Below are 13,082 nucleotides of genomic sequence, written 5' to 3'. Positions count from 1 at the left end.
CTGGGGAGGTGTCATTGGTCTATATTTACTACCTTAAGAATGAGCGAGCATTGTGTTGTCCACATACTTGGCACTGAAGGACACTTTGTGTTCAGGGTCACCCTCCTCGCTCCATCAAAAGAGACGTAGCGAGGGGAGAGTGTGGCAGATGCAGACAGACAGTCAGAGGTAATAAAGAGAGGTGAGACACCAAGATTGTACAAGATCTTCAAGGAGAGAGACAGACAGGCCGACGAAAAAGGAAAAGGGATATATCCGTCCTACGGATCCTTGCCAACCAGAGGACATCACCTGTGTTTTAAAAGTGAGTGGGATATCCATTTACTCAGTCAAATAGCAAGCTGGAGGTTTTGCCTTTCATAAGTTAAGACACATTAGGGTACAGGAAAACACTAAACCTGGGTAAATTGCACACGCCGTATCTTTACAGTACAACTGTGTAATGCTGTTAGCCTGTCTTTGCATTGGCAGAGGCTTCTTTCCTCTTGTTGTTTCTCTTGAGAGTGTTTGCTTGTTTCTCCAGCAAGTTGAAATTCTTAATGGTCTCATCTTTTGATGGCCTCAGTGAATGTAGCTTTTAATTACTCTCTGGGGACGGCATAACGCGAGCTCCCGTTGTGTTCAGACAATGCTTTCCCCTTCAATGAGTAGAACAGTAAATCATTTGCCCCCTTTTGCCTCTGTTGATACAGTTTTTTATTATCAAAACTGGAAACGGAGCTTTCAGTCCACTCCAGAGAATAAAAAATGCACTGTGCGTAGAAACAGCACCGCTTTCCTTTTGCTCCTTTCCCTCCAGGGGCCCGGGATCCGGGCCTTCCCATGGAGATTGATCAATTTTAATGTGCCAGAGGTCGACTTGCCATTAACAGTGCTCAAACAAACCTCTCCCTTTGCACAACACAAAAAGCAACAGGGGAATCAGCCGGCCCCGCTAGCACATTAGTCCCGTTATCTAACTCAGCACTGTTTTCTGCAATATAATCGAAAGGGATGAGAAGAACTAACACATTACGATTGTTTACGGTGGTAACACAGGTGGTTGCTTTTGGGAAAGGGTGAATGAAGCTATCACTCAGGCGCGACCTGATTCTGTTTGTTGGGAGCGTTCTGCATTCACTTCCCCAGAGCAGCCACATGATTAATGATGGGCAGAGTGTGGGCAGCAGCATGGCGGACCTCAACTGATGAATTATTAGTGGCTCAGCGGTCCACAAAGGGGTGATTCATTTAGCATGGGATTGCAACATACCTTGCGACACGCCAACACCCTAAAACCACACTGGACCAGACAATGAAAAACAAAAAAGAACGTCACATTCGCAGTAGTTTGTATGACTTGAACTGTTTAACTTTTGGATGTTTAACCATGTGTGTCAGAATGTGCAAGTTAAAAATGTTGATTCACAGGAGTGGCCTAATCTGGTGTTGGGTATGAATGTTCCAAAAATGACCAAAGCACATTATTGTAAAAGGAAAAATGAGATGGGAAAGGAGGAGGCAGGTTGGGCGAGAGGACGCTGCGAGCTCTGGCTACCAGGGGAAAGTTAGTCTTCTTTTTGTTTTGTTTTGTAAAGTTATTTCTTTTGGCCTTTCGTGCCTTTATTTGATAGAACAGTGGAGAAGGGGGGACAGGAAAGTGGGGGAGAAGAATGGGGGAAGGACCTGCAGCAAAGTGTCACGAGCCGGATTTGAAGTTGCTACCACACTGCATCGGGGGCTTTTAGCTCCTGTACATGGGACGCCAGCTCAACCAAGTAAGCTATCGCGGCGCCCGGAAAGTTCGTCTTAAGACACTGGGAAAAACTAAAGACTTATGTGCATATGACATTAAAGACAATTACACTGAAGCACTGTTGACAAATGAAGCTATTAAAAAAATTAATCTGCAACAATAATTAAATGTCAAAGATGCCAAAATATCACTGATTGCGGCTTCTGAAATATCATTATTTGCTTCTATGATAGTAAAGTAAATAGCATCGAGTTGTACACAATGATATTGTTAGGCTCTGGGAAAATGGTACTACATGGTTCACAATCTTATGTTTTGTATTTCACTAATTTACAGCCCAACTCAATAAGTGATTACTTTAGTCGACAGAATACGAAATGGTGAAAATAACCAGTTGCAGCCCCAGTTTGTAAAAATTTGGGTCTTATTAGATTTATTTTCGGGACTTAATCTGCTTACAATGCGTTGACTGTTGGACTTCAGACACCAATTTCTCTCTCTAAAGTGCAGAAATGACATTTGAGATCGAAACCACTTATGGGAGATGTATTTGGTGGTCCTCTGCAAAATGCAGGTCGGCATAAGTTTGACGCACATTTTTACTTTTTTTTTTTTTACTCAAATTCAGAATGTAATTACAATAAATATTGGTTCAGAAATGTTATTTAATTTAATGTACCTTGCTCTGTCTTCATGCACTTTGGTTGCTGTGACATTTTACTATACAAGAAGGGTGGCGTTCTTTTAAATAGTTAAGCTGGTATTTGGATTTTCTTTGGGCTCTAATTCACCAGAGATGAGGTTGCAGATTGGTTTATAATTCAGCAGCCCTATGAAATCAAGCAGTTATTACTTAAAACTTCGCCAGAGCAAAACCTGTATCTGTCTCTATTGAAAACAAAGCATAACACAAATAGCTGTTTCTACTGCAAAGCTCAAGGATGTTCAGTGTAAAGTGGCTACGAATTTTGCAGTTAATCTGAACTTCAATTTGAAACACACGGCTTCGAGATTCTGCCGATACGAGCGTCTGAATGCTGATATCGTCTCGGCTGAGGCTCCGGCGTCTTTACTGTCTGGCTGACTCCCGTTGACTCTGTATCACACTGCCTCCTACACACCTCTGCATATTCACTCCTCGTTCCCCCTCCCCCCACAGGTGCCGGTTAGGGGGTTGCCATGGAAACCAGGACGGTGATGCAGCGAGAGCGAGAGGAGCAGTTGTCCCAGATGTCTCACAGCGTGCAACTGTCCTCCCAGATCAAGAAGAAGACCTTCACTTCCAGGTGCAAACAGTTTACTGACATACAGTAGGAGACAGAGGAAGAGCAATATTGTTTTTTTGTTTTTTTTGTGAGAATGCATGCTGTTCATAAAAGGTTGGATTTAGTGACATTCTGTGTTGTCCTTTTTTCTTTATAAAGCTAATATAAAGAATAAAACCAAAAATGAACTCATCTTAAAGGCATTATCATGACAGTCAGACACAGTTTATTCCACTGAGCCTAGAATCCATTCATAATATCAAGACAACAAGCTCCACTGCTGCACTGGGCGACATATTTCTTCATTATGATAAATATGGCACTGAGGTTTATCTCAAGTCAATTCCACACACACCATTTGGTATTGTAAATACCTTCTACTGCTCCAACTGCGCTGCTGGCCCCCCAATGAATTCCCTGTTTACTCCTGCTTGAGAAACATGTGCTAAGAAGCACAGCGTCCTGCTGTTTGAATACATTGGCCTGCCTTTACATAAATATATATATGAGGATTTACATCCTCGCTATAAAAAAATGGGCCTTGGGCTGAGTACCACAGACATGGTTGGGAAGTCAAAACATTGAAAAACAGTCTAATGCGTTGCTTGTTTTGGTCTTTCAGGAAGATCTGCTGGCAGCTAGAAAAATATCGTAAATCACTCGTCTTTTCATTTACACAAAAAAAACCTAAACTGAAATGTGCAAAATTGTGGGAAAATTTGTTGTCATCGGTGATCAAGTGCAACCATAAATAACATTAGATGTGTTTGTTAAAGGAGGACAAGGCATTGGCTCATTCATTTTTACCACGTTTACCCAACAGTGCTTTTCTTGGTGTGGAAATCCAAGCTGCACACACACTCCTCTCACCTGTGGGACACCGCTGTGTTTCCTGGCTATAACCGACGCCGTATAATCAGTCTTATCCAGTAATAGCTTGAGAGATTCCAACTATAATATTACAACATTAAAAAACATTATGTTCATCTTGACAGGTCATAAAGTCTCATATTCAGCCCTTAACCCAGAATTTAATTAAAACAAGAGGAAAAGTCTGCCAATGAGTTGAGATAATTCGGTTTTATATACAGTGTCTCTCGTTTCAGGCATTTCCAGAAATGAGTATCTTGAAACTGAGACTAAATAAGGCAGATTGGTCACACTATTATCAGGAAAGTAGGACTTGAGGCTTTAAAACTCATGAAACAAAAATTCCTGGAACGAATTGATTAATATTTGAACCAGGTGAAATTATCTGACGCCAAAGGCAGATTTTCTCATTTACATAAAAAAAAAAGGACATACTGTATAATTAATAGATGAAATTACTTGTTAAGACGAGGATTTACTATTGGAAGAGAACATTTAAATGCATCAGCCCGAGCAGTGCAAACAAACATCGGTAAACGTGATTTGTATGACGCTGTGTGCAAATCTGTCCCGATCAATTACCACTGATTTGTTTTTTTCAGTTGACAAGTGACATTAAGTATTTATCAGAGAGAAACATATGGCAGCCTGGTTATTCTGAGCACAATGAGACATTACATCCACTCAACTACACCCTGTGGGCCAATGGCGGTAGCTGCGAGCGCAACACGTTCACATAGAGTATTCACAAACACATGTCTCAGAGACACACTCCACCACAGAGAAATCTGCCTCTGGTATTAAGGTACCTGTAGTTGGGGCTTCATGTACAAGTCCTGATTCACTGCACAGCTTCATGACAAAGAGCACTGTGAATTATAAACCAGCTAAAGCTTGCACACAATCCCCAAAGACAAATGTTCTGGTTCGGTATTTCCCTTTAAAACTCGGTGACATTGGGGCGCCGCTATAGCTCACCTGGTTGAGCTGGTGTCCCATGTACAGGGCTACAGTCCAGATGTGGAGGTCATGAGTTCGAATCCCACTCATGGCCCTTTCCCACACGTCCTCCCCCTATTTTTCTCCCCCACTGCTCTATCCAATAAGGGCACAAAGGCCAAAAAAACAATTTAAGAAAAAAAAAAAACCTCTCTGACATTCTTCTACAGGAGTTTTTTGGGGGGCTGAAGATAAACCTCTTCTTAAACATAAAGTATGTACACATGAACAGGTGTAGCTTAGCCAATAAGGAAAGACATCTATGTGTAAAATGACTCAGATCAGCTGCTTTGTGGTGACGAGCTGAACATGTGTTCCAGTCAACCAGTGGCATGTTGGACAACCATGAACAGCAGCAGCAAATGAGACTTGACTACTGAAAACGTTTTGAGCCAAAGCAGATCTCAAAATAACCCATAAAACAATGAACAGCCAGATTATAATTAGGAACAGGCAGCAGCATTAGCTTACTTTTTAATGTCAGCATGACTCATGAACTTGCTCCAGTTTTTTGCCTCAAGTGAGGACAGAGACACGGTGGCGTGGTCGAACCCAAACACGGCGAAAGATCTCAAGGTCAAGAGGGGACTTTAAAATTCAACATGAAAAAGAAACCCTTGAAGTGCTTAGAAAAAAAAACATATATATTTAATTGAAAATGCATATTATTGCATATTTCCATTCAACTATTTGGCACATTATAGACCTCCACAAAGCACCAATTGAACAGAAACAATGTGTAAGCATAATAAAAATATTGAATCTATTTTTATTTTGTGTAATTTGACAAACGTATCGCTCAGCACACACAAGCATGATGTTTTTATCTGCTGCAGTATTTTATCTCTTCGGTGAAACCAAAGCTGCAGTAGACAATTATGTTTCATGCTAAATTCATAAAGTCCATTTCTACTTTTTTTCTTATTTCCTCATTACACAAACTTTGCTTTTCTTGCCATACATAAAGCTATAACAACCTTTTTCCCCCACTCACAATGTGCATTATAAGCAGGTAGGATGGAAACAAACAGTTTTCCTCTTTGATGGTTTAAAATGATTCCATAAGAAGAGCTTCATGCCTCGCACACACAAGCATGGTCACGTGCAGCAGTCCTGTCTGTTTGCACTGTGGGGTCAGATGGGGAATATCATCACACAGCAGCCACACAGTAATCCCAGATGATTCCAGTGGGATCCGACAGAAATCACTCCTGGCCTGGCTCTAATAGTCTCAAGCCAAATTTGCCTTCATTTTCACAACCTACCCCCTTGCTGCATTGAGTTATTAAATTAGCCTAACCTGTGGGTCTACGATCTCCATTGCAGAATTAAGTGAATTGGACCCATTTTTCTCCTTAGGGATCATGAAAATAAGCAATTATTCTATCAAGCTTAGTACAGGTGAACTTTGAGGTTATGTCTTTCTTTGTCAAAAGAAAAAAAAAGTACTAGAGAGCAGGTGCATTGTGAAATTTATACTTAGAACATCCTCACTGGGAGTACACTCAAATTTATCTTAATGTTAGATTGAACAATGTGGCCTCTGGGCACGTCTAGTAAACACTTATAAGAAGGAGAACAGGTTGTATCGTACTCATTCTTGTTTACTTGTATACAACAACGAGAGCAGCTCATTTAGCTTCATTCAGTATTTCCTCTTTTTTAATTTCCTCCTGCTAGTTACATCAAGTTAATATTTTGAGGAAGCCTGTTGTTTATGAGCACATAAACACATCACCTCCATTCTCCTGCACATAGTAGAAACATGAGCTCTATGGCTTGTGTGAACACACGTGTGTGCATGTTCCCGTTTATATGCGTGCCGTGAGTGCTCGTGTCCTTGTGTGTATATATCTGTGGACTGTACTTGAGCCTCTTCACTACATTATTCAACGGCGCAAGCCTCACAGAGCACACTCAAAGGGAACCTAAACAAAGGAAAAGGGAAAATAAGACAGCAAAAGCAGAAGTTGTCCTCTGAGCACCGTGAAATGGGGAAATTTCCCAGCTTACAAACAAAAGAAAAAGAGAAGTCATGCCAATTTGCATTGCCATTTGTAAGATGGCTTGTTGAAAGTAATGCCTGAGGCTAGATGTGAGCAGCAACGGTAGTTGGGGGTTGTATAATACACACCTGGGTAAATATACAGTTCTGGCACACAAGCTTAGAGTTTTTTTTAATATTTAGTTCAGTAGAGCTGTGTTGTACTGTAATGTACCTGAACATGAGGCAAAAACTTACCCTATGTAGGGATCTAATGATACAAGAAAAGCATTCAAACTGAAAATACCCTCTCAGTGTAGGTGTAATTAGTTTTCTTAAAAGAGAAAAACCCATCTGTGGGTAAGGGGAGAGCTGAAATGTTCTCTTGTTGCAAATAAGTCTTTCAACTGCATTGCCACAAGTGGCCTTGTTGCTAACAACAGACGTCCTTCTCGTGCTTATGGAGGTGCACGTTGAAAAGGTCAACTCAGTTTATTGTTGGTGTTTTACGTGGAGGGTACAAGCAGCGGTGCAGCCTCAGGAGATGGGCCATACACTATGTACATGTGTTCCCCTGATGAAGAGACAAGGTAAAGTCTGTAAGGGACGAGACAATAACTGGCAGTGCTTCTGATGCGCAGTCACTTCACTGTCTGGTGCCTGCTGTTTACATTTGGTTCATCATGTTGTGTTCCAGCTTATCTGATCTGGAACACACCAGCAGCTCAATGACACAAACATTACACAGAAATTGAAAGTTGTTGATGACTGGATGCTGTAATTGCCACTGTACCTTAAACAATCTATTGGCTAGATCTACATCCCTTTGGCTCATTAACACCACACCGTTACCATTTGCGTGAGCTAACATCAGCAATCTCTACTCCTCTTGATTACATAAGCTCCCTGAAGACAATAGCACACCAGCGACGAAAAGGGGAACACTGACAGGGCAGGAGCAGCTGATTATCTTCATGACATTTCTCATCCTTGAGTACGAGTGGGTCATACGCTGTGCTGCTTGAGGAGCTCGATCAGGCTTTTTTCACACCTCGCATGGGACGAAACAAGCTGATTGATCAGATAACACGCAAGGTTACAGTTCAGCAAAGAGTGCAAAAACATGGCACAGTGCACACCTCGTAGAAAGCAACCTGAGAGGACTACTGCTTCAGCACTGCCATTGTAACTCATATCTGATTTTTTTCTACTCGAATCTCCTTGTAAAGCGATGACAGCTGAATAGATTCACAACACTGAATGTGTACGTCTTATTTGAATAGGAGCTGGATCTGAGTCAGCAGATTCCATTGTAATATTTTAGACAACACTGGGTTTATTCTAAGCAGTGACAAGTCTGCTTTACCACATTTGGGGCTTACCCGTGAGCTGCAGACTGACAGAGGGTATTACTGTGACAAACAATACTGATGCTGTATTTCAAAGAGGGTCTTGTCTTTCATGGTTTGCTTCCGTTTGACTTTCGGTTTGTCGCTGTTTACCTTGGTGGTTCTCCACAACAAGACGAGAAGACAGAACATATACATTATACAGCTGTTGTCGCCATCAAGATAAGAGATGCCGGTTTTAAACTGAAGTCCCTGAAGTGCTTGAATAAATGAACCTTCTTGTACATTACAGTAGCCGGACCTCTTTTTGATATACGCCCTCCTCTGCTGTTCAGACAGAAAATACGAGAGCCAGTGCTGCTTTCTAGTGGCAGATGAGAATAATGGTCTGATGAACCAGAGATTGGATAATGTGCCGTAATCCATGACAAAATGAATAGGCATGCTAATACGAACGCTCAATCCTTCTATAAACAGAGTAAATAACTGTGAAGGATGACAAGGGAAGATATCTATTTTGTAATCTTTCACCTGTGTCATTTGATGATATGCAAGATATGTGTTAATCAGGCTGTTGTATTTTTTTCTCCCCAACATGCTCTGGATGTCACAGTGATGAGGAAGCTTCCTACTCTAATTTCTACCCCATCATCCCCGCTGATCTCATGTCTGTTAAAGAGATCCTTGACATGGACAGCTTCCCTCGCCACAGGACATGGTGAGACACAATATTACAATGTATGCTTTTTTTTTGTTGGCAATCAGTAAACCGAAGAAATAAGTGTTGTGAGTGGTGAGATAGACAGATAGTGTTTATGACAGCCTATATCACAATGAAAACACATATATAGTACATACATACATCCATTAGCTATACACCGCTTAATCCTCACTAGGGTCATGGGGGGCTGGTGCCTATCCCAGCTGACTCAGGGTGAAGGCAGGGGACACCCTGGACAGGTCACCAGTCTATCACAGGGCTACACTTAGAGACAGACAACCAAGCACACTCACATTCAAAATCAAATCAAACTTTATTTATATAGCACTTCTCATACGATGTACCCTCCATGTATACACATACACATATGGCTACATATACACACACACAGACATACACTCACACACACGTACACACACTCTCACCACTGACCGTAGGGAGACATAGCCCTGAGGCTCGTGGAGAACGCTACCAATCGGGGACATCCACACCAGGAGTCGGCGCAGACCATGACCACTGACCACCTGGACCCTGACAGACATGTGGACCCCCCACACCGAAGTGGGGAGCCCCCCATCTAGCCGGGCCGAAGGGACCCGTAGACAGCACCCCCAGCAGCAGTCCAGGCACAGCCCCCAGTGTGGAGGACCCCCTTAAGGAAAGACTGGAGTTAAACACTAAAAACTTTGAAGTACAAAAGGCCCTATGTAAGATAAAATGAATATTAAAAGAGTAAAATGCATAAGATAAATGTATTTTAGAATAAAAATTCACATCTACGACAATTTAGAATCACCAATTAACCTCAACATGTTTTTGGACTGTGTGGGAGGAAGCCGGAGAACCCGGAGAGAACCCACGCTGCACGGGGAGAACATGCAAACTCCACGCAGAAAGATCCCGGGTGTCCTCACTGGGAAGCGAACCGGCGACCTTCTTGCTGCAGTGCTAACCACCAAGCAACCTCGCAGCCCTATATATAAAGTACATACATTTTCATAAAAATTGTTAAAGGATAGAATACCAGACAGATATGTTTATTTTGCATCACAGTAATGTAAACATCATAAATATTCAATATTGCAACAAAGCAACACCTGCTCATTGAAATACCACAGTGTCCACAGTGGTTTCACTCACCTTTTATTCTAAAAGGCCTCGCTACAGTGGAATAAATCTAAAATGTATACAATTTCACAGTATAATAGAGTCATATTTCCCCCCCTATAAAAACTATTACAAGATAAATGAAATGTGTGCAATCAAATCTCAAAAATAAACTTAATAGCAGAGGTTCAGAACAACAAATCAATGTACAGGGAGCATTCAAATGTCTATCTGCAGCTGTTAAACAAGAAGAGATTAGTTTTATTTCTCATATTGGACAAGTTTTTCGGGGATACAAAATGGTGGAAAAAAAACGGTGGATGAGTCTCTTCTCATACTGAACTGAAGCAAGCTTCCACTCTTCTCCTAAAGACTTCCTTCCTGGATAATCTGTGCATGTCATAAAACTCTGCCTCTCCATCAGTAGTCACCACCACATCCTCTCTCTCTCTCTCCACTTTATTTGAGAAAGAAGAGTGGGTCAAGTTCCACTGATGCTTTGCCCTGCAAGCTAATACAGCACAAGAGCTTTTATGCCAATAGAGAGTCTCAATAAACAACGGAAATCAGGGCTTTTTCTTCACGCTCGTCTGTCAGTAAAAGGCCAGCTGGGTCCCTTCATTTTCTGTCTTACGGATGTCATGAAGCCAATAAGCCATAACCATTCAACTGAGTCACACAGCGGAAGCTGCACATGTGTATTTTTGTACTGATGCACAAGACGAAGGCTCCTCACATCCTACTGGAATCACGTACAGCCCAAAACATTGGCTGATTAGTAGTCAAGTTACATAAAACCAATACTGTATATGGTAATCGATTTAAAGCAGCTATTTGAGGAAAAAGGCCTGAAAATGTTCTGCTATTTTGTCTTCCATGAGGTAAACTGAAAGGACTTTCTACTGTTAAAAAAAAGATGTCCTCATGCACTTCAGTTAAATGGAGACTGTCCTAATTGAATAAGTTCATGTTTAAGGTAGCAAAAAGACAGATGATGCAGCAAAGTCTAGGAAGAGGTTGAAGGGAACAGAAAGATCAATAACAAAGAAGATTTATTACAAAACCTGAGGTGTAGGTTTGTTTCATTTTCAACTACTAATCAAAACTGTTATTTTAAAATATGATCATAATAACCCACTAACCATATCCATGTGTTTTATTAATGTAACCATGATGACAAATGTCCTTAATTAAGTCATTTTGACCCAATCACAAGGTTTCACTAACCCAAAAGTAAACAGTGATCTGTTCTTCAGTTAAACTATGTTGTTTTCACACCTAAATCTAGAAGAAGAAAAAAAAACAACTTCTGCATCATCACACCAGAAAATCAGATATATTTGATGAAACTATGTCATTCTGCCAAAAGGGGCATCAGATCAGAAAACACTGCATGCACACAGTGGCTGGACTTTTTGTTGCCATAACAGAAAGTCTTTAAATCATTCATCAGTTGGAATCTGCAAGGATTTTGTTGATGACATGTATGAGCCATCTTTTGCTTTCTAAGTGTCTTATGATCATGTTGCCAGGACAGGATTACGGCACAGCTGTCAGAAAGAGGATGTGAGTATATCTAAAAATAAGTCCCAGAATAGGGAGGTTTAGGTCACAGAGAACGGAAGCTTAGGGATTGTTGCCTCTAGTGACTTAATTTGCTTTACCAAAATCCCTCTTCTGCCAGGGGCACCTTGTCCTGTCGGGGTCACGTAGTGTCTGTGTTGAAATTCAATGGCCCTCTCATATTTGGAGGCTTACAAGCAGCCTCTCTCCTGTTCTCCAATCCATCCACAGCGCGATTACATTCTCGTGTCAAAAGGGATTTGACAACTCTAGTGTATGCAGACATCATCGTCAATGCTAAAAATAACGCACATATTTTCTTCTCCGTTGGCAGCAAGTGACGACCAAAAGTAAATAGACAGACAAACAAAAGGTCACAATGAGTATTAAAGGAGAAGAAATGTGAGGAGACAAAATGACCAAAGATGGGGAGTGAAACGGGGGGGAAGTCATTGAGGATGAAATCACACCCTCTTGAAAGACAAAAAACAACTGACAGTAATGAGCCTCAGCTGCAATGATGTGGCCCTGCCAACTTAGCATCTCATTTCTTCGCTCATGCCACCATCCCAACCCTCCTTCTCATCAGTGTCTCGTCCATCCACCAACATGTTTAGTTGATTCATCAGTTTCATCTTAGCCTTAGGATTTTTTCGGCCTTCTACTTCTTGAATCAGCAAGGTCGATTGCTTTATCACAACTTCTCCACCAAAACGTGAGTTTTTTCACAAGTCTTATCCTTCTCACGTGTGCTGAGATAAATATGATCTGGATGGATATTTTAGGATGTAAATCTGCTAATGCAAAGGATGATTGACTCCTGCAGGAAAAGAGCTTGGAGGACTGAAGGGTAAACCTGAAAGCTCTTGAGGATTGGTGCACTATTTCTAGACCTGGGCCTGAGTGTTGCGAGATGCAGAAGCATGACATTTGTTTTGATTTGTGTGGAAGCGAAAGCGCTAGATCTTTATGTGCTGGCAAGTATGGTTTTAACTGCATGTTAGTATCTGACTCACATAATGGTTTCTCCACTATCTGCCCAACGTGGCGAGGGATAAGACGTAAATTATGCAGCTGACTCATGCAAGCTGGGTTTGTCTTGGCAGGAAGATTTTGCTGTTCTTCGCACCAGCAAGCAATGTTGAAATTTCCATTTGGACCAATAAGTAAGCCATAAACCCCCTCATATCCATAGACTTCATATGATCCAGCCTTTCATTCCCTAAAGGCGTAAAATCTCAGAGACCAGAGATTTAAAAACACCAACACACTTTAATAGACAAGCCCTTGGCAGCAAAAGTCAAAAAAACTGTGTTTTGGGGCACCCGGGAGCACGAGTGTCTGTGCGGGAACGCATTTGTCTGCATATGCATCTATGCACATGTATTAATTTTGCATATTTATTCATGCTGTTTGTGCATTTCACTGAATTATCACGACCATTTGTAGGGCCATTCATGCTCTAATGGCCATCAAAGCCTGGAGAAGT

At 41.4% G+C, this 13,082-nt stretch overlaps 1 protein-coding gene across 1 annotated transcript in view; it reads left to right on the top strand.

The window, feature by feature from the left end:
• The first annotated feature begins 159 nt into the window (after positions 1 to 159).
• Positions 160 to 13,082, top strand: part of myom3 (myomesin 3) — a 70,848-nt gene continuing 57,925 nt past the window's right edge. Inside the window, exons 1-3 of the mRNA XM_008280598.1 lie at positions 160 to 304; positions 2,895 to 3,021; positions 8,816 to 8,920. Coding sequence (XP_008278820.1) covers positions 2,915 to 3,021; positions 8,816 to 8,920 — 212 coding nt within the window. The 5' untranslated portion in view covers positions 160 to 304; positions 2,895 to 2,914. The remainder of the gene's footprint in view (positions 305 to 2,894; positions 3,022 to 8,815; positions 8,921 to 13,082) is intronic.

The sequence above is a fragment of the Stegastes partitus genome, unplaced genomic scaffold (genome assembly GCF_000690725.1).
Source record: "Stegastes partitus isolate 25-593 unplaced genomic scaffold, Stegastes_partitus-1.0.2 Scaffold201, whole genome shotgun sequence".
NCBI lineage: Eukaryota > Metazoa > Chordata > Actinopteri > Pomacentridae > Stegastes > Stegastes partitus.
Note: the sequence above shows the minus strand (reverse complement) of the source record. Positions and strands in the feature narration are given on the sequence as shown.